The following is a 21,864-nucleotide window of genomic DNA, read 5'->3' as shown; positions in this document are numbered from 1 at the left end:
GGGGCATGCTGACCAGGGGGGCACCTGGAGGCGAAGACCAGCACTCAGGAGCCTGCCCTGCCCCTGCCCACACCACATCCAGCAACACAGAGACCCACAGGGATGAGCCAGGGGCCAGAAGGCCGGATTCAACCCCTGGCTCCAGCATCGCTGGTCACCGAGAGCAGGCGGCGTCATCTCTCCAAGCCTCAGTTTCCACCTCTGTAAAATGGGGTTAATCACAGTGCGACCGCATCGTGTTGTCGTGAGGAGTTGATGAGGGGTGGTGTGTGGAAAGTACTTGGCATGTGAGCAGCGCACGGCAAGCCCGTCAATTAAAGCTCGTGCTGTCTTTATGGTTTGTGAGAAGTCTGGCCCACACGGTCCAGTCTGTGCCACCATTTCAGCAATTGTATCAGACAGGGAAGTTGGACCAGTCCTGAAATCTGATGAAATGCTCCCCAGACTGGGCTCTCCAGGGGTGGGGATGGGTCTGCTTCAAGGGTCAGTTCTACTCAAAGATGTTGGCAGGAAGCCTTTTTTATTTAAAAATAAGCATAGTTGGAGCATGGCTGTCTGTGCAAAATTCACACGAATTTTTGAGATAAAATAAGAGACTTCAATGAAATCTCACAGCTTTTAATAAGCCCCTTGGGGCCTCCGTCAGATGACACTGCCCCTCTCCTGACCCTGGCCTTCGGGTGACACATTCTCTCCTTGGTTACAGGCGTTACTTCAATGGGAATGTCTGAGAACTGCCCCCCAGGGTCAGTGGCAGCGCGTCAGTGTCTTGCTGGGTGATCGTGGGCGTGTACTCAGCCCTGTATTGCCTCTCCGCCACCCCCACCAGAGAAGCTCCCAGGGTGAGACAACGTGCCAGACCTCCTCTGAACACAGAGCTGGGGGTGGGAGGGTGGCGGGTGACGTCATGCTATAGGCTCCCTGCCACCTCCCAGGGGAGAGGGGTGTTGGACCATCCAGTCACGTCCTCAGCTGTGTGCAAAGCAGTTACCACTCACCCTCCCACACACTGAAAGCCTTTGCAAGGCCAGCTCAGGCTCTCTTCCATGAGCTGAAAGGGCTGCAGGACCCCAGGCCCAGCCCTCACCACCCCCATGTCTCCAAACCCAGAGCCTCCTGTTCTCAGCCAAACTCCCAGCCTCCCGAACCTGGAAGGTAGGGGAGGCAGCAAAAACCCAAACCACACCCCTGCCCCACTCCACTCACACACTTTAATCTAGAGCTGGGATGGAGACCAAAAGCCAGAGCTACACTCCAAATTCTCGGGTCCATCTGAACAAATGGGGAGAAACAGGCTGTTATTCCCCTGAGGAAATTCTTCCCTGAAAATTCCTCACAAAGCTGCAAAGGCCAAGGGAGGGGGGACTGGGGACCACCATGGGGGAGTGCAGGTCAGGGGACTCGAAGGAAGGGTCCTCAAGTCCTCCACCTCACCATGGGCATCTTGGCGCTGTCCTTGCACCCCCACTGAAGTGGACAGACTCGTCTGCCCCTCGCTGAGATCCCAGCAAAGAAGACATTAGAATGTTAGTGACATCCACGTCTGTGAGCCCCTCCCAGGCCACCACCATGGGAAAGCGGGGAGAGAATGGAGCCCACTAAGGAGGCCAATGGCCAGGGGAACTCAGACGCCCCTATAAGGATCAGAGGCAGAGCTGGGGTACCAGAGACTCTGCCCTGCCCTCTGGGAGCTTGCAGCCTGGACGTGAGACCTCAGGGACACACCAGAAACCAGCAAAAAGCCAACACATGTGGGAACCACAGATGGGACCACAAAATAACCTGTACCCACAAGGTGTAACAGTAACAGTAACTGCCACCTGTGGGGGTCCCTGGTCCATAATTCCCATGTCTGGGGCATTGCCTCTGAGCAGTCTTATTATTCACATTAGCTTATGGGACTCTCAAAGCAACCCGGTGAGGTGGGTGGCCTCAGTTTCTTCACCTGTAAAATGGGGATTCATCTCAGAATTGTTATAAGCATTCAATTAGCTAATGCATGGCAAGTGCTTGGCCCAGGACTGTCCCATGGGGAGTGATGGCTAGATTAGTATCATCATGATTATGATTATGATGGTGATTATGGTAATGGAAGATCATACCCATACCCACTGCCCTGCCTGCTGCTGTGTCTGTAGTGTCCAGCACTAGGATTGACACAAAATAAATGTTGGATGAACAAGTGGATAGATATTTAGATGGGTAGATGGATGCGTGGGTGAGTGGATATTTGGATGGATGGGTGGATGGATGGATGGATGGATGCTTGAGTAGACAAATATTTGGATAGATGAATAGGTGGGTGGATGGGTAGATATCTGGATGAATGAATGGGTATGGATGGGTGCATGTATGCATGGATGGATGGATGGATGGATGGATGGATGGATGGATGGCTTTGCACTAAATCTTTGAGCTGAGGGCTACATCTGAAGCATCTCAGTACTTAGCATAATACCTCGCAGAGCTTGCTGCCCACAGAAGTTTAATGAAAAACATTTCCTAATTTAATCTAACCAGGGAAAGCTTCCAGGGAGAAACGGGCCTCCACGTGAGCTAGAAATCTGGGGATCATAAGAGCCAATCACTCACCTGGAGCCACCCCAGTATAGGCAACTCCGGAGACACGGAGGAGGGGGTTCCCTTCGTGGTCTTTGCCCTTCACCTTGAGGTAGAAGCGTTCCTGGGGGGCATGGAAGGGCGGTCCGCTCCACAGCTGATGGGTGGATTCATTGGAGAGGGGCTGCGTGGGCAAAGTCAGGAGGGGCCGCCCTGAGCTGTGTGAGAGCTCCACCGAGTCCACGCGGCCAGGGGCCTGCAGGCCCGTGGAGTTGATCACCAGGGAGATGGGCACCCCTGCAGATGGAAGGGCGAGGAAGGAGATACTGGTATCTGTGCCCCAGCATGTGTGCTCCATGATCCTCCCCGGGAAGGGTTCCTAGGACCACGGGTCAGGAACCAGCCTGCTTGGCCCTCCTTCACCCACTCCAGCTCCCTCACCTTCTCTTCCCTGTGACAATGCTGGGGGTGGGATTAGGAATGGGGGTGGGGGGGCTTGGTACTGTCCATGGTCCTGAAACGCCACTGTCCATCCAACCCATGGCTTCCCAAGGGGCATCACCTCCGTGGAGTAGAACTGAGAAGAGGCATTCCCCCCACCCCCGCCCATCAACACTGGCGATGGCCGTCATCAGGCAGGCTCTGGACATGACCTAGATGAGAACATGCCCTAGTTTGGGAATTCTGACTGGCTCCTACCCCTCCTCTCCCCGCGCGCAGCTTTTCTTTGGTTTTCTTTTCTGTCTATCTTGTGAGAAATGTACTTTTCCCACTATCCCAGAGAACACAGAACTGGACTTGGGTTTCAGAATTGCCTTCGTTAATTTGGGAAGTTCTGTATGGGCTCTTTCTTTTCAGACAGTTAATAATTTCTTTTCTCTCAGACATCATAAACTGGGACCAGTGGATGTGACTGGTGTGGTCCATAAAATGCCTTAACCTTTTTGAAGAAACACTGAACAATCTGGAAAGGGCACATAAAAATCTAGAAGTCCAGATTCCTTCCAGAAATCAAGCATGTCAGTGCTGGGTCCTCATAATCAGCCAATGGCCTGGTAGCGGCTGCTCCCGGGGGTTCAGGCACCCACTGTCCAGTTAGCCACAGCCTCCTCCCTTCCCCCTCCCTGATGCTCCTAGCACTGGGACCAGGAGCCAAACACTATTTATCATTTGCAATTGCCTTGATCTCTCTCTTTAAAAAAAAAATGCCTTGGACTCACTTCTTTACTGAAAGCAGAAACCCAAGAGGGTCACGTGTGATCCCCTGCCCTGTTCCACTGGGGACTGGCCCTGGGGACCATTCAGTTTTCGGCCCCCAATCTAGCACTCCATTAAGCATTTCTTTCCTCTCCTGGCTTTATAATAGAAATTGAGTTTCCCTACGTGTCCCCCTTCCTGTTGTCGGCAGAAACAAATACAAAATGAGTGAGCAGCCCCTTCTTTGCTTTTAAGATGTTACTGCTGATCCTGTCAGGGAACCCCACAAGGGTTGTTAAGAATGACCAACAGTAAAGGAGATACAGGCTCAAAAAAAAGCTCTAAGGGTTTGGCACACACCATTTTTGGTCACTATTCAGCGGTCCAGAGTTTGCCCGAGCTGCTCTCAGTCCCTCCCCCTCTCTCTTCTGAGCTGGTGACAGCAAAACCCTCCGAATAGCCCCATGATGAGGGAGCATATTTTCCAAACTATAAGTTAGGATCCCTGACCTGGCCAGCAGATGGTATTTTCTGGCATGGAGCTCTGGAAACCTGAGCCAAAATCCCCTGCCTGGTCCAGATGGAGTCGTGATGGGGCACATTGAATGCCTCCAGTCAGAAAACTGACCCTGTGCTTCCAATGTCAACATCCCCCCAGGCTACCAACCCTTGTCAGCTTCTAGGGCATCGAAACGGCCATCAGCACATTCATTTCTCTGAGTAAGACCCTGATCTCCTGTTCCCAGAAGCTATCAACTCACTTGGACCTATTAGTTTATTGGACGAGCCTGATGTTCACTGGAAAACTGAAGAAATGGGGTTCTAGACAAATGAGTTTTGATAAAGAGAACAGGGAAAGTGTGAACTCAGTAGTACTGAGGACAGCTTAAGGTCCTGAAGGCCTTCGGGGGCAGGGAGCCATGTTCTAAAGGTAAGTGGTCACAGTGTCACCTGGGCTGGGGCCAAGGGAGGGGTGCAGGCGCTGGGGCTCAGTTCACACAGTCGACCCCTTCCCCCGAGCACCCACCATTTCTCGAAGGAGAGCTGCCCCCACCTTAGAAGGCAGCTCCAGGAGACTTTACCTTGCAGGGGCCACTCGATGGTATGGTTGAGGTCCAGAGAGGGCTGAGTGGAGAAGCCAGCTCGGAAGTTGATGTTGCTGACTCCCGTGATCCTCACTGAGTGGCGGCCACTGCTATAGACCTAGCACAGGCCCAGGCCCACATCACTACGGCGTTCCACCCCGGCACCCCAGCTCGGGGCAGGGGGCGGCCAGCCTGACCCGGCCCCATGTCAGCGCCTGGACTTTTCCCACTTTTGCAGACATGTGGGCAACTTACGTACTCACTGGGGGCCCAGCCAGACTCTCCCCAAATGAAGTGAAAGAAGCCCCAGCTACAGCACTATCCTCAGAGGGACTCGTGAGGCCGTCCTGCCTTTCTCGCTCCTCCCCTGACACTCGCAGGGCCTGTCTGTCCCCCATTCTCCTCTAACCCCCGCCTTGCCTCCCCCACTGGCATTCCAGATCTTGGCTCGACGATGCTCAGAGTTTGAAGGGCAGGGGTCAATGCTGCCACTTCCCCTGCAGCCCCTAGCACAGAGCCTGGCACCCAGTAGGTGCTCCACTCCGTAGTGTGTGCTGATTAGCAGGATCTCATGTCCTCCCAAGGCAGCAGCACGCCCCATCCCAGGATACTCGGTCGGGAGTCCAGCCTGCCCCCGGTCCCCGGCCTCCAGCCCCCTGCAGATTAGAACAGGCCCCATTCCCCGCCAGCCTTATCCCCCTGAGCCATCCCCCCAGGGTCACCCTTGCTTCTTTTGTACCTTCTTCACTCGGCAAGGCTCTGAACCACAAGCTGGCTTGGTCACCCACCTCTGGACACACAAATCGTTTCTCTAAGTCCTTCTAAAAGTTCCCTAGCTAACCCCAAACCATTCCACTTCCTCTTGCTGGTGCAAAGCAGAATGCTCCTCCCCTGTCCTTGCCCTTTGCTTCTATAGCTGTGCCCACACCACCACCCATGCTCCAGCCCTCAGCTCCCCAGCACCCCAGGGCAGGCAGGAGGGAGATGGTGTCTCAGCGACGTGCAGCTGGTCACGCCGCCATCTGGAGACCCAGTGCCCCTACCTTGATGGACCAGAGCCCCGGGTGCTCAGGCTTGAAGGCCACGACCTTGGCCGAGTCGGGGATGTTGAGAAGCACGTTGAGGCCTTCGTCCTTCTGCAGGATCCTTCCTATGGAAGCGCCCAGGACTGCTCAGCCCCTCGCCCTTTCCAGGGGGTGACAGAGGCCCCACCTTGTCCCCAGCAACCCACAACTCTTCAAACACCAGTCTCAGGCTTCCCAGAGAAACTGACAAGAGGCCTTTGGCAGCGCTCGGGCCTCCATCTCATCTCTCCCCAGGTAAGCTGTCCACCTGACCACTAGACTGGGGTGTTCATGACAGCCTCAGAGCACCATGGAGTCAGGTGGCCAGGTCCATGTCACACTGACCTTGGGTGACCCTGACAAGTCACTCCACACCCCAGGGCTCCAACTTCCCAACTGTACAGTGTGGCACGAATTCCTGCCCTGACTGACCCACCAGGCCACTGTAGGGACCCTCTGAGGCAGCGTGGGGGAGACATCATGGGAGCCTCGATCCCAGGGACTGTCCTTATTTTAATTCTCCCCATCAGCTTCGACAGGCCTCCCAGCTTCCTCACCCACCACAGGCATCCCCCACCCTCTTAGCTCCCTGAGCCTTGTGTCCAAAACCCCCGCCACCTCGGGTCTCTCTCTTTGTCCCATCCTGACTCCTAGCTCAGTCTCGGGGGCCAAAGAGGAGGCCAGTCCTGGGGTGCACATACCCAGTGGGTCTCGGACTTCAATCTCAGGCCCGGGGCCGCTCAGGGAGATGGTGACCTCCTTCAGGCTGGAGTCGAAGGGGATACCCCATGTGTGCTCGCCCTCCTCCTCATGGTCCGTGGAGAGCAGGTGCACCTTGGAGGCCTGGATCGCTGACTCCACCCACTTTAGCACCTGGGAGGTGGGTGTGAGAAGCTGATGCCAGCAGGCGCCTGTGATGTTTTGTTTGTGTCTGGTCCACCCAAGGCAGGTCCCTAACAGGATGCAAGCCGTGTGCAGAATCTGGTCCCCGCCCCCATGGGTTTTAGGCAATATACAGGCTTTCCAGGTCACCTGAGGCCACCCCACGCCCCCCTGGGCCAAACCAGGCCCAATTCACACATCCTTATCCTCTCGGAGCTGTGACACCTGAGTTGAGGCATCCGGAAGATGGAGCTCAGAGGAAAGGAGCAAGGAGTGCCCTACTGCTGGGAAGACTTCCCTCCTTCACCTGGACAACTTCTATGGCACCCACCACTTCCTCCAGGAAAGCCCTCCTGATGCTTCCTACACACGGATGAACCCTGGAAATCTGAAACCTCTCCCAGACCAATGTAGTCCACCATCACCCCCCCAAGGGGCTTCAGACCACTCCCAACCGGTGCCATGCTCCCTCTAAGCAGGACCGAGAGGACCTGGTGCAAAGACGTACTCTCCTCCTGAGCCTTTTCATAATATTGAGAAATCACAAATCCTTAGTTTCTATAATTGCTTTTTCACTCTAGAATCTTACATGGTTTGGGTGGATCCCATTGAAAACAAGGTAACAGACAAGGATGCTCTCCAGAGTACCATCCCACGTAAGTACACATTTAGAGTATGACTTTAGGGGGCTCTCTGACTCCCTCAAAGACTGGACCTCATGTTAACAACCCTGGATTCAGTCTAAGATGGTATCTCATTAAGCACAGAATTATTTCGTGTCTCCAAATCCTTACCATGGCCTCCAAGACCCTATGTCCTGTGGTTCACCTGTCCAGCCTGATCCAAGGCCACTGTGCTCCTGACTGTCCCCATGCCTGCTGGGCTGCACCCTCATGCCTCCCTAGGGAGGCCCCACCACACACCTGTTCTCTTTGCAGAAATGCCCCCCCCCCCCGCTGTTAACCAACTCCCGGTTATTCTTTACCTCTCAGCTTGAAGAGGTTCCTTCAGTCCCGAACAGGTTCGGTTCCCAAATACACCTCTTTGCAGCAATCTGTACCCCAATTATTCATATTTACTAGGCCTGTCTCCCATTTTTAGCCTGGAAGCCCCATGTAGACACAGACTCTGTGCTGTGCCCAAGCTCAGAGGCTGGCGCAGAGTGGGTCTTCAGGAAGCATTTGCTCACTGTGTGTGATACAGCAGGCCACACCCCTCCTGAACAGGGTCACCAGGCTCCTCTCAGGCTCACCTTGCACATGCAGACGCCTCACTCAATTCCACCAGCCCCCACCCCCAGCTCACGCCTCTTCCTTGGCCACAGCCAGGCCTCCCAGGTTCCAGCACAAAAACCAGGAAAAAGGGAGAGGAGTGGGCCCCTCCAGCCGGAACCTCTCTTTCCAAGCCAAGTCACTTCAGGGAGCGTCCTGTGCAAACCCAGAAACCGAAACAAAATGAAGCATGAACCTGACTGTATGACAAATTGGTACCATAACCACAGAGAGAAAGGAATAGCTCCAGGTGAATTGAAAACCCAGGTTTTCAACTGTCCTTTCTCAGTAGGAGGCACCCAGAGGACGAAAAGAACTGCAAGGAAACCTTCATTTAATAGTTTTAAGTTGGGAAAACTATTGGTATTGTGATTATGAAACTGTTATGTGTATCTTGTAGGTTAAAGCAAAGAAGTAAGGATGTTAATGTTTTCTGAACCAAGACTTTCTCTAACAGCCACATGTAAAAGAGAGCTGCTGGTATTTTATTTACATATAAATTCACTCCAAGTGAATTTAGAACCCAGTGGTTTCTTCATACCACTCCCCTCTAGGGTTCCTTGGAGAAATGGCTGATTCCAGGTCTGGAGCAGGTAAGCCTGAGACAACTGGTAATTCCATAAAGCAAGAGAGTTCACAAAGACTAATGAGACATATCCAAAAGACACAGAAACCAGCTTTAAAAAGCTCCCATTGGCTAAATTTGGGATAATTTGAGCCCAAAATAGAATAATGACTGTAGTCAATTGAAACACATTGAATTATGCAATCCATGTGCCCATAATAATGCTCAAAAAAGAAATGCAAAATTCACAGCAATAGATCCTCACTTGCTACCAATGAAGGCAATGTCTTAATTAAAGAGGAAAGAACGAAGTGTGATCCCTGCCTTTTCACTAGGAATTGTGCTTCACCCCTTTGGATGAGCAAAAGCTCTTCTCCATGGAAGAATGCCCACTGATAAAGGTGGAAGGACCGATGTAATTAGAAAATCATCATTTTGCAACTTCTAATGAAATAAGCGTTTCAGGCAAGCATCCTCAGTGGAGGCTAAAACCGTTAAATGAAAAGTTGAGGGGGGGGGGGGGCGGCCGAGTGGCACGTTGGTTAAGAGTTGGCTTGGGACACCAGTTCTGAGCAGCAGGGCCCCGGTTCGGATCCCACATGGGGGCCAATGACACTGCCCTCTACAGCTAAGATGGTGAACAACAGCTCGACCAGGAGCTGGGCTGCTGTGAGTCACTGGCGATGGCGTAGGCTGCAGCCCCTGCTGCAGTGGGCTGCCATAAGCTACAGTGTGTGGCTGGCAGCCAGCGTGAGCTGCCAAGAGCCACTGTGAACAGCCATCCAGGGCCGGCGACCGATCTGTCTCAGCCGGGAAGAGCGCAATGATAATACCAACATGGGCAGTGAAGCAACGTCCTCCACAACTAAACTGAAGAACAAAACGACAGCAACTTGTCTGTCCCCCTTCCCCCAATTCCCCAGCACTGTTCCCCTCCCCCAGTTCCCCAATTAAAAAAAAAACTTAAAAAAAAAAGTTGATGGGGAATTGGATGTCTGCATGGAGCAGCATTACCCACAGACCACTGGAGTCAAAAAGGGAAAAACTCGGCCTTCCGACATGGGAGGGCTGGCTGTCATCACCTTAACCCAGCAATCAAACTTATCATCAGTAATAGTAGGACAATAAGACAATTGTAGGACAATTATTCGCCTCCTGGTGTGATATAATAGAAAATACACACAGCATCAACTATGAAATATTCCTGCCAAAAATCGTGGCCTCCGTGTAATCAGTCATTTAGAGCTAATTCCCAGTTTAGGGGAAACATAGGGGATAGAGGAACAAGTTAATAACACCATAAGGAAACAATCGGATGAATCTGGAATACGGGACACTGTAAAATCAGTGCCTCTTCAACGAGTTCGTGGCATATAAAAAAGGGTAGATGGCTCCAGATGTGAAAAGACTTAACAGACATCACAACCAAATAAAATGCACCTCCCTTGGTTAAATCCTGATTTGACAAAAAAACGGTTATAAAGACAACCTGAGGACAATTAGAAAAATTTGAATATGAAGTCAGCATCAGATGATACTAGCAAAGTATACTATTAATTAGATGATACTGTAGGTTATGTTGGAGATTATGTCTTAAAAAAAAATCCATGCTGAATTATTTATGGATAAGGTGTCATGATTCAGCCAAAAGTATAAAGAGAGAGAGATGAAGCAAAATTGTCAATTGCTAAATCTAGCTGGTACATATGTTCTTTTTACTCGTCTATATCTTTGACATTTTTCACAGTAATTTTTGTAAGTAAAAGTCACTTAAAAAGAACACGCAAGGGCCGGCCAAGTGGCTCAGTTGGTTAAGAGCTCGCTCAAGAGTTTGAGCTCTGAGCAACAGTGGTTCGATTCCCAACCCGAACTGAGCAGCCGCTGAGCTGCCAACAGGTGGCAGGATGGCTCAGCTTAAAAAAAAAAAAAAAAGAACACGCATGCTATGACTTTAATATATACCTCAGCGACCACAGTGGTATCCTGTTGCTTGGCAACTAATCCACTGGAAGTGGCTTCCTGGAATACTACTGTTAGAAGAAGAAATCAGAAGCCACAATCCATCTCAATTAGAAAACGGCCTGTGATTGATTAGCAATGTCTGCCATGGATATGGGATTAGCATGTGGTGCCTTGAATGCTACATACTGGCCATTTTTGCTCTAAAGCATTGTCCCTCAGCATCTGCCTACCATGTGATCTTCCATGGAAGGGAAAGGAAAAGAAGGGAATTGGAAGAACTGCCTGAGATTTAGAAATGTATATGTTTTGTTCAGACTGAGCTGGAACATATGTGCCTAGATTTCGTAGCTGGATTTAAGTTATCACAGGATAAGAATTCTGTGTCCTGAAAACTCATCTGTTGTTATACTTGGAGTTACTTCATTCTTCTGTTTTGCCTGGCTTTCTAAGTAATGTGTTTCCTGAAAATGTCCCACCTGTCTTCACCAAGGAATGGGAGCGAGATTCTTCGTCCATGCGGGGTGGGCTGGAAGCAGCAGCCAAGGCTCCCAGCGAGACAGAAGCTGGCAAAATAAGTGAGGCAGCTCCCCCAACTGCAAAGCAACAGCTCTGTGACCACTGTCCTCTTCCCCGGGGGCCAGGCCTTGTGGCAAGAGGCAAACATAACTGAGCAAAGCTGCCAAGAGGTGGTGGCAGCACCAGTTGACAATTACCCAGACAAATCAGGCCGCTACTGTTTAGCAATTGTCATAAGCTCATTCTAGAATGTTGTGATTCAGGGAAGAGGCCCAAGAGTTCAGGCTACTGAACCACGGGGAGGGCTAAGATGGGACAGAAGGCCAGTGACCTCGCCAGAAGGTGGCCTGCCTAGGGGGCCTGCCCTGTAAGCACATCACCACTTGGGAGCCGATGGGGACGGGAGGGAACTGACCCCTTGCCCACAGCGAGGCCAGACCCCCTATAATCCCAGGTTCAGGGGCAAGGCCTTCCGGCCCCTGCGATGCCCCCAGGGCTCAGAGTGGAATCCAGGGAGCTTTTCGAGCAGTGAGCCTTCATCAAGCAAGCTTAGTGTTTATTTGGTGAAATCGATGGCTTCCAGATGTTAGCGGGGACTGGGACGGGGGTGGGGGGTGCGCTGGGAGCCAGCACTGCATTGGGCCTTATCTCTCTGTGGCTGATGGGGAAAGAAGGAAAGAATCTGGCGCTGTCGCCCCAGCCAGATGGCTGTCACTCAGCCGTTCGCGGCAGATAAATCATCCCATGAGGCTCCTCCCAGGATATTTGACAGCCAGGGTGACTGAGGAAGCAGAGAGGGGAAGCCAGGGCCCGAATGGGCCTCCGAGCTGCAGATTGGAAAACTGAGGGCTGGATCCCAGGCCCTGTGTCAGGAAGCGCGTGGGCACCGATGGACAGAGAGCACTAGCCCTTGCCAGCTGGGCAGCCCAGGCACGAGTCCCAGGCTCCACCTTCCTGAGAACCTTTCCCAGAGACAGCTCTTACCCCTCAGGGGATTCGATGGGGCCGCAGGGAGTATTCTAGGCTCCACCCCAAAGCACAGAGGCTGGAATCACAGTCATCGCCCACCCTCACCAGGGGCTCCCGGTGTCCGGCCTTGCACCGGGGGATTCCCATGCACTAGTTCCTTTCACCCTCACTGTCATCTCACTAGGCTGGGGCTCTCATAACCCAACTGTGCACACGAGGAAGCCGGGGCCCAGAGAGGTCAGCACTGTGCTCAAGGTCACAGTGCAGGCAGGTGGCAGGGCTGGGGTCTGAAGCCGGCCTGTGGCCCTAGCCCTCCCCACACCGCCTCCTCTGGGAAGGGTCCAGGATGAAGTCATCTCCGGGGCCTATGCCTCCTGATCTGTTAATCAGAGCCACCTGGTCAGACCTCCCTCCCCCGCTGACTGTCTTAGAAGGCAGTTCACCTTTCCCCTGGTTGATGCACAGAATCTGGGCAATTTGCCGTATGTGTACCTGCTGGTGCTGGACAGGGAAAAGGTCCGAGCCCTCAGAACGGGGCCTCCCAGGACCCAGGAAGGCTGCAGGGCGAGGGGGTCTGCCCAGCAATTCTGACCCATTCCCCTGGGGCTGCTGACAATACACTGAGCTGGGAAGAAGCCCGCGGAACAGCTGTGCTGGGGTAAGGGGGGGTTCTTAGACCCAGCTAAGTCTTAATCAAAACTGCACACCTCTGGGACAGGCCCCAGGGACTGCGTTGCCTGCTGCCCACCCACCCACCATCTGCTGAAGGGTGGCAACAGCTCCAAATTACCCCCGCCAGGGAGAGGGGGGGCTTCACTTTCCTTGAGTCACCCTGAGCCAGTGAGGCCAACCCCACAGCTAGAAGAAGCACAATGCGCAAAAGCACTGGGGCTTAAGCTCGGTGCATTACCCCTCTGCTGCCCGGCACAGCCAGTGCTCAATAAACGAAGGGAGGACAAGTAAAAGCACTAACCACTCATGCACGGTTTGGGGACTTGTGCAACTTCTGAGGCCTCCTCCAGCAGAAGCCCCGTGGCTGGGGCAAAGGTACCACTCCCTCTCCTGGGAGGATGACCATGGCCCTCCCTCGCTGCCCAGGCCACTTTCCCAGGCTGCCGAATGTCTGGGAACATCTGGAAGGGGCCAGGTCCAAGGCATTCAGCTAACAAACGACAGGGCTATGTCCAGAAGGAAAGGGATCCAGGCCCCTACCCAGAGGCGGCCAAGCCTGACCGGTGGAGGTCCCGCCGAGTCAGACACGCACTGCCTAGCCAGGCTCCCAGGGCAGAGGGCTGCCACCAGGGCCAGGAGCCAGCGCATCCCCCCAGTCTCCCTGCCTCAAGGGAGAGAACAGGGGAGCCCAGCCCCACACCTGGGCAAGCGGCCCTCCACCGACTCGCCCAGCGGCCCTGCCATTTGATTGGCCCCTGCCAGGAACCCCGTTCCCCTGCAATTGCCCAAATAGGTCTCCCCACCAAACAGGGACAGGACCAATCCATCCCTGTACTCTGAAATGCCTTCTACGCTCACTTGGCAGGCTCAGGGCCAGAATAGGCAGACATGCCAAAAAGTAAAGCCTAATGTGTCACAGAGAACCATAAACGCCATCTGTCAACAGGGAGTTAAGGCACGCTAATCTAAACATGGCCTGGGCCGTTCTCTTCAGTCCATAAATATACAACCCACAAAACTCTCTTTAGGAGGCAAGAGCAGGGCTGGCTCCAGGCCGAGACCTCTCTTGCCTTCCTCTTCCCAGGGCCTCAGGCACAAGGGACCCTGCATCTGTCCACGCACCGGCTAATTACCAAGCACCTGCTATGTGCTGGTGGCCGTGAGAGGTGCTGGGGAGACAGTAGCAGACGGGACCCATAAGGGAGGGGCCCTGAGGGAGCTCACAGCTTACTGACATTAAATAATTTCACAGTTGCAAAATTACAATTAGGTAAAAGAGCTGGGAGAGGATATGAAAGGAGACTTAATCCTCATGGGAAATCAAGGAAGGTTGCCCTGAGGAGGTGCATTTCAGCTAAGACTGGGAAGACGAGAAGGCGCCGGGGGAGACGGGGCGGAAAAACGAGCCGCATGAGCAAAGGCCCTGGGGTAGGAAAGACATGAGCTATGGAAGACACAGCAAGAGGCCAACAGAGTGGCAGCAATGTGCACAGGGGAGGTCACAGGCCATGGGACCAGAGGGGCAGAGGTCAGATACGGGCTGGACCTTCTCCAAGGGACAACGGGAGGGACGTGGGTCAGATTTGTTTTAGAAGGATCCAATGGGACGCTGGAGCCGGCTCATACAGGCTCAAGAAAGTCGGCTTCCCAACTCTGCTCAATGAGTTCATGACGGCAGCTTGAAATCAGTCAAGGCAGGAGTATTTACACCATGGAAATGAGCGATGTCGTTCTTTCCAGGGAGATGGCTGAGAAACCTTTACTAGCCCTTCCCTGGAAGGACGCCTCGAGCTCCTGAGAAGGAAAGGGCGTGGAGGGTAGAGGGAAAGCGGCTGATAGAGCCTGGAGGAGAGGAAGGGCAGGCACCTGATGCAAGAGCAAGGTAAGGATGCCGACACCTGGTCAGCGCCGGGCTGAGCAAATCCAGGCTACTGCCAGGCCTGCACATCGGGCCACAGAGCCAAGCGAGCCCCGCCCCACCAAGTCCCCAAGCAGGATTTCCTGTCCCAGCAACATGGCCCGAGTCTGATGGCCGCTCCTGCTCCTCCACCCACCTCTGGGTTCCCTGACTCTGGGGAGCTCACCCCACACCCCAGTTCTGCTAGGTCCATCCTGCCAGCTGGACCAGCAGTGGGACCAGGCTAAAAGCCAGGTGCTTCTTCAAGCCCCAGTCTCTTTACCTGCAAAATCAAGAGAACCCGTAGCATATGCCTCTGGGGTGGGTAGGAGGGTTTGGTGAGATGGTGTCATGAAGCCTTGAGTACAGCACTTCCTGCGCCTGTCCCAGGGCGACCACTCAGCTCTGTTCCTCTATGATGGTGACCCAGTCACCGGCAGAGCCGCCCAGAGACGCAGGACGGTCGGGGAAGGCTCACCTCGGTCACCTGCTGCTTGTCCAGGTGGAACACCTGCCCAGAGCTGGTGGCAGCAATCTCCTCATAGGCCAGGTAGCCAGGATGCGTGCGGTCCCCACAGTCCCCCGTCAGCACAAAGACCACCTGGAAGAGAGGCATGCAACCTGGCTCATGGCTTTCCCGGCCATGAGCCAGGTGTGAGCAGCAAGGACAAAACCCAGGAACTGACTGTGGCAGGCCCTTGCCTCTCTCTGGGCTCAGCTGACACATCTGTAAAACGGGAACGATAAGAAGACCCACCCCATGGAAATCGACTGCTCCGAGTGGGCCCTGCAGGCTACAGTCAAAAGAACTGAGTTTCTTCTAGACGGGAGAACAGAGAAGCCACACCAGCCCTTGAGTGAGATCTTATCCTAGGATGTCAAACAGGCTGGCCTTTCTTCCTTCCCCATGTGCATCCCTTCCCCCACCCCTCCCAGGAAAGCAAAAGCCCAGCATGTCTTTCTGAGACAACAGAAAAAGGGTGACGTGTGTCCACAGCAGAGGTGGGGAGCGGGGGCAATGCCAGGAGGAAGGTGGATTGCACGGACGCTGACAGGGTGTGAAAGGCGAGGATGGTGTGGCATTATCAAGAACAACCTCGCCAGGGAGAAGAGGGCCCTGGTGAGCAGGGCCCTGGAGCACAAGAACACACTTGGAATTCACCAGAGCAGCTAGGGGCTGAGGGCCGCCCCCCAGGAGGGGCACGAGAAACACCCAGCCTCCGCTCCCCAGGTAGGGGCTCAGGGCTGCCCACGCTGGGGACCCCAGCTTCCTCAGGACCCCCTGAGGTCCCCCACCCTAATACCACACAGCGGTTCACTCACCTGAGACTGTTTAAGCTGCAGGAGCCGTAGCACCTCGTCCTTCTTGTGGTAGTCCTTGGCGCGGGCATCCGAGAAGACGTAGATGAAGGAGCCAGGGTTGGCAACCTCCACAGCAGCCTTGATGGCCCCCACGCTCATCTCGGGGCAGTCACCTCCTCCCTGGAGCACAGGGGCGTGTCAGCGGCTGCGGCCCACCTCCTCCAGGTGGGCCCCCAGGGACACCTCCGAAACCGACAGGAAGGAGGGACTCCCCTGGAGCTTCCCCTGTCCTGCCCATCCACGGGTCTGGCCAGGGCCCAGTCACATCCTTCCCTAAGACCCAATGCGGCATCCAACCTGCTTTAAGTTTAGACAACCAGCATCATGCCTTCACTCACTCAGCCAAGAGTGACACAGTCCCTCCCATGGGTCTGGTATGGCAGACAGGCTCTCCATTAATAAGCACAACATGATGATTTAATTACCATGGTGATGAGTGTTACAAGTGGGGGAGGAGGGGTGGGATATGTAACAGATGCCCCAAAGAAGCCACGTGTCGGCCAAGGCCTGGAGGATTGAGGGGTTAGAGGGGCGGCCAGGGGAAGGAACAGTGGGCTCTGGGCAGAGGGAAACGGTCAAAGCCACCTCCCCAAATCCTCTTTGTAACCTGTCCTGGAATGGATCCCAAAGAAACACGCATGCCTCCGTCCCTACCCAGCAGACGGGAGCTCTCTGCGAGCAGGGAGCCCGTCCCGTCTCACCCAGGCTTGCACACTCAGCACCGGCAGCACGATCGGCACGTGGTACCTTTGCAGGAAACGCCTCTCTCCTCGGCTCGCTCAATCGCCCCACACTCACCCTCTCTGCGGGGCCCTGTTCTTGGGCCCTGGGGGTCTGGCAGTGAACTAGACCAATAGGTGGGGTCCTTGCCTTCAGAAAGATGCTGGTCTCAGTGGGCAGGGAAGGACCCGGGGGAAGGATGCCAAACCAGGGCGTTGTGTGTGGCAAAGCCCGGGTGGCCATGGGGTGTCTGACCCAGTCTCAGGCCTGGTTTTGGGAATCTGAACTGCACCCTGTCGCCTCTTCCCTCAGCTACCACATCCTCCTCCACCCCTTCATCCAGTCACTAAACCATAAGCACCTACTATGCAGGCACAGGGGCTCCTGTAGGTACTTGGTTTAATAAATAAAGGAGGGAACCCCAAGATGTACAGAATCTCCAGGACCCCATGCTGGGGTGCAGGCCACAGGCAGAGCTGGGAGGCAGGTACTGGTGGTTGCAGGAAGCCGCCACCTCGGCCCCTGGCATGAACTGGGAAGCACAGCCCAGAGGGCCAGCAGCCAGGGGCAGGACAGCCCACCTGCACGTAGAGTTCTCTCAGCTCCCTCTGAAACACCGCTGGGTCCGCCGTGAGGGTCACTGGGCCAATATCTGTAGGGGAGAGAGACAGGGGCCCAGGTGGGCTTCGACTCCCAGGTGCATGGCCTCCATGGGTCGGGGCAACAGTGACACGATGTGCCACCAGAAGTGAGAGGAGCCGAGGCCTGAGCCTCAGAAAACCCCACAAAACAGGAAGTGGTGAGGGAGAAGCTTCCAGGCCTGCCAGGGTCAGACCTGTACGCGAGGTCAGGTCACGCGGCCCCTACCCAGCTCCAAAGGACCCAGAGCCCCAGGGCAGTGCAGCGATGAGGCAGAGGGCAAAGCTCCAGCTCTTCCCTTAGCACCGAAGTTCCCCATCTTTTGTGACCTTGGCTCCCCAAGGAACCACCTGGGGAAGCAATTCTGGGAAGACAAACAGAGAATCAAGCAAAAAATGTTGTGGACCTCACAGCAACTGTGCGACGACACCACGCTGATTGATCAACAAGAGTAAAATCTTCCAGAAACTCCACTCATATATTAGCTCATTTAAAAAGAACAGAATTAAATGACAAAGGTTGACTGCACCCAAGGCTGGTGAGGAGACAGAGCAACGGGAACCTTCATCCACTGTCTGTGGGAACGCAAAAAACAGTTCAGCCACTTTGGAAGACAAATGTAAATGTCCCAAAAGTTAAACATGCACCTCCCACATAATCCAGTCCTTCCACTCCTAGGTATTTACCCAAGAGAAATGAAAACATATGTCCATGCTAAGACTTGTGCTCAAATGTTTCATAGCAATCGTGCTCATAACAGCCCAAAACCAGAAAGAAGCCAAGTGTCCATCACTGGAGAATGAATAAACAAACTCTGGTATATTCATATAATCAAATACTACTCACGAGGAAACAGAACAAGCTACCAGTGCAGGCAACCACGTGGCTGAGACTCACAGACCTCATGCTGCGAGAGAGAAGCCAGACACGAGAGTGCACACTATATGGTTCCATTTATAGGAAGCTCTGGAACAGGCAGATTCCCCCTACGGTGAAAAAACCCCCGGGCAGGGGTTGCCTGGAGGACAGGGAGATGCAAAGGAACCGTCTGAGCCGGCAGAGGTGTTCCGTATTGTGAGAGGAATGTGGGCTCCACCGGTGTCTCCCCTTTGTCGGAAGTGTGAAGATTTGTGCATTTCAATGTATGTAAATTTCACCTCATAAGAAAAGAACGATAAAAATGATCATCGTTTGAGTGGGGGGGTGGCAGGTGGGAGGAGGTATAGGTGACACAGGAATGGCAGCAACTTTTTTTTTATATTTGGTGACGCTGGGTGATGGGGATGTGGGAGTTCATTATACCATTCTGCTTACTTTGTATATATTTTAAATGTTTTCTAGTAAAAGGTTCTTTTTCTCTCTTTCTTTTTTAAATAGCAGTAATTGAAAGCCACAGCTAACACGAGACTGAAAACGGAGCTAGAATTCCAACTTACCATGTGGACACGTGCATAATGGGGGTTTTGCAAGGTGGGGTGGGCCTCAGATCGCTTAGGAGAATAGTTCATTTGAGTCTCTGGTGAACTCTATCTAGTAATGGGCTATTTTTAGTTCGAGAATTCTAAATTCCAGTTACCCTAAACAAAATTCCCACGCTTGGCAACTGGTCAGCAGGCCTGGGTCCTTCTTAGAAAAGGAACCCGTGGAATTATCCAGCATTCATCCGCAACTATCAAGGAATAGAGTCTTAGACACCAGTTTTTCTGCCATATGTTTGAAGAGTCACCCCCTGGCGGCCCCAGGCTCTCTGTTCTGTATTTCTGCATCACTCACGTCCAACACCCACTTCCTCGCCTGCTCTGGATATTAGCAAGCCTTCCCCACTGCCCCCCCTCTCTCTGAACTCTGCAGCAATGAATTCAGCCAAACTCTCGGCCTTTGACCTCAGACAGATCTGTCTGGAATCCTGGCTCCGTCCTTCACCAGCCACGGGGCCTCTCAGAGCTTACTTCACTGTCCCAAGTAACACGAGGCATACAGCACCAGCTCTCCTAGCCGAGAACCATCACTGTGAGAACTCAGCGAAGCCAAGCAGGGAAATATCTCGCAGGGAGCTTGGCACCGAGCGAAGGCTCCGTGAATGGGAACCAGCCCTGCTGATAGGAACACGCAATTGTCTGTGTTCCAGCCGGCGGTCTCACACGAGACAGACAAGCAAAGGCAGCCTTGCTCCAATCTGAGGTCCTCAAGTTCTGGTTTGACTGAGAAGAGCAGTAATTTTACTCAACGTTCGTTATTTGTTTATTACATAATAATACATGTTCATTGTAAAAAAAAAATTACATATACATTAGAGATACATTTAGTAAATGCTTCCTGAGCAGCAGGCCATGTGCTGACATACTTCCTGAGAATTATTATTAGCTCACTGAACTCTCCCTGGCACTGGTAGGTCCAAGTCTCAGGAACGTTTTACAGAGGAGAAAATGGAAGCCCAGATAGGTTAAGTAACGTGCCCAAAGACACACAGCCAGTAACTGGCAAAGCCTAGGTCTGTACAACTCCAGGATCTGAACTCTTGACAAGTGCCTCCCCATGAACTGTACACAGAAATTCCTGATGGGCAAAAACAGAAGGGAATTCTACCAACCAGAAATGGTCATTTGTATTTCTGCATATAACCTTCAAAACTTTTATGCATGTTGGTAAACACACAAGTACATCCTACACAAATGCAAAGTATTATAAGCAGGATTTCTATTTAAGTATAAATAAATACTATTTTTAACTTGATTCTTTTCACTGAACAACATATTGTGAACATCTTTCCAGAAGGTCAAATAGTCCATTCAAAATTATTTTTTTTAAGGTTTTATTGGGGAACTGGGGGAGAACAGTGTTAGGGAACTGGGGAAGGGGAACAGCCAAGTTCTTATCCTTCAGTCTTAGTTGTGGAGGACGCAGCTAGCTCAGCTCCAAGTCCAGTTGCCATCCGGCCGCCTATCGGTAGCTCGTGGCTGCTCAGCTCAAGATGTTGTGTTTAATCTTAGTTGCGGGAGTCAAACCAGAAGCCTTGTTGTTAAGAGCGCACGCTCTAACCACTGAGCCATCTGGCCACCCGTCAGCAGCTCAGGGCACCTCAGCTCAAGGTACAGTGTTCAATCTTAGTTGCGAGTGGGTAAACCCACCATCCCATGTGGAATTCAAAGTGGCAACCCTGATGTTAGGAGCCAGCTGAGCCATCGTGGCAGCTCAGCGGCAGCTCAGCTCGGGCGCAGCTCACTAGCCCATGTGGGAATCGAACTGGCGACACTGTTGCTCAGAGCTCGGGCTCTTAACCAACTGAGCCACCCCGCAGGCCCTCAAAATCATTTTTAATGGCTACAAAGTATCTCCTTTGTATAAATCCCTAATAATGGACTTACCCAATCCCATCTTGTGTTGTTTCCAACTTTCATAATGAACAATGTTACTAAGAATGTCTCTATATCCATTAGATATAAGCACTAGTTCATTTCCTTGGATACATTCCCATAAGCAGAATGACTGGGTCAAAGGCAACGCCATTTGTAAAGACTTTGGATGCAAAATCAGCAACTTCGTAACTGTCCTCCTTTCCCCAGATGTTCCTGCCTCTAATCTGACTACCTGCCAATGGGGAGCCAGCCCCTCAAGCCTGGTTTTGCTCAAGAATCAACAGCGACTGCTTGTGGCCTGCAAATTCAGGGAGGCGTCCACAGTGCCCAGCTGTGAATCTGGTTGGCCCTGTCCCCCCGCATGCCGTCATCTATCCGTGACATCAGCCTACCCCGATAGTTCCCAATGCTGGACCAGTGCTAGGCTGGCCACATTTTGTCCCCTTCACGGCAACAGAAGAAAATGAAGTTGGTAACGTGGAATTTCATAAACGAAAGGTACTCCAGTTGGAAAGACTGTCCTTCTTCTATGACCTAGGTGCTTCCTACTTAGGGAGGTGGGGATTGAGGATGGTGCTTTCTTTCAAGGACAAGAGTAGTCAAAGGGAGTTGATGTGGTCATGGTTCTACGTGGCAAGAAAAAAACGTTCCTCGACTTGTATACACATCATCACTCCGATTCTGCCAGCTGTCACAGGGCCTTCTCCCTGCGTCTGTCTCTGTGTCTTCTCTTCTCATGAGGACACCAGTCATATTGGCTCACCCCACTCCAGTATAACCTCATCTTAATTAATGACATCATCAATGGCCCTATTTCCAAATAAGGTCCCATTCTGAGATTCCAGGAAGGACGTGAATTTGGTGAGGATGCTATGCAACCTAGAAAAATGTCCAAATGCATATGTTTGGCTCCAAAGCCTATGCTCTTTGCCACTAGCTATGCTGCTTCCAAACACAATGGTGACAATGACAGTGGCGGTGATAATGATGGCAGCTACCATTGTTTTAATATTTACTAAGCACCAGGTCCTGTTCTATGTACTTGGCATACAGTCACTCAGGAAAACCTTACAGCAACCTATGTAGTCTATTATTTATGAACCCCAGTTTATAGATGAGAATTTGAGGCCCAGGGAGGTGAAGTGATG

The 21,864-nt window shown here is 52.8% G+C and overlaps 1 protein-coding gene across 1 annotated transcript in view; it reads right to left on the bottom strand.

Annotated features, from left to right (window-relative positions):
• The window catches only part of HMCN2 (hemicentin 2), a 159,733-nt gene that overhangs the window by 122,560 nt on the left and 15,309 nt on the right, over nt 1-21,864 (bottom strand). Inside the window, exons 4-11 of the mRNA XM_019641692.1 lie at nt 17,303-17,373; nt 15,963-16,121; nt 15,118-15,240; nt 6,607-6,778; nt 5,885-5,991; nt 4,839-4,959; nt 2,593-2,856; nt 14-24 (exon numbers count right to left, since the gene is read on the bottom strand). Of these exons, the coding sequence (XP_019497237.1) occupies nt 14-24; nt 2,593-2,856; nt 4,839-4,959; nt 5,885-5,991; nt 6,607-6,778; nt 15,118-15,240; nt 15,963-16,121; nt 17,303-17,373 (1,028 nt within the window). The remainder of the gene's footprint in view (nt 1-13; nt 25-2,592; nt 2,857-4,838; nt 4,960-5,884; nt 5,992-6,606; nt 6,779-15,117; nt 15,241-15,962; nt 16,122-17,302; nt 17,374-21,864) is intronic.

This window comes from Hipposideros armiger, unplaced genomic scaffold (assembly GCF_001890085.2).
Source record: "Hipposideros armiger isolate ML-2016 unplaced genomic scaffold, ASM189008v1 scaffold_3, whole genome shotgun sequence".
NCBI classification, from domain to species: Eukaryota; Metazoa; Chordata; class Mammalia; order Chiroptera; family Hipposideridae; genus Hipposideros; species Hipposideros armiger.
Note: the sequence above shows the minus strand (reverse complement) of the source record. Positions and strands in the feature narration are given on the sequence as shown.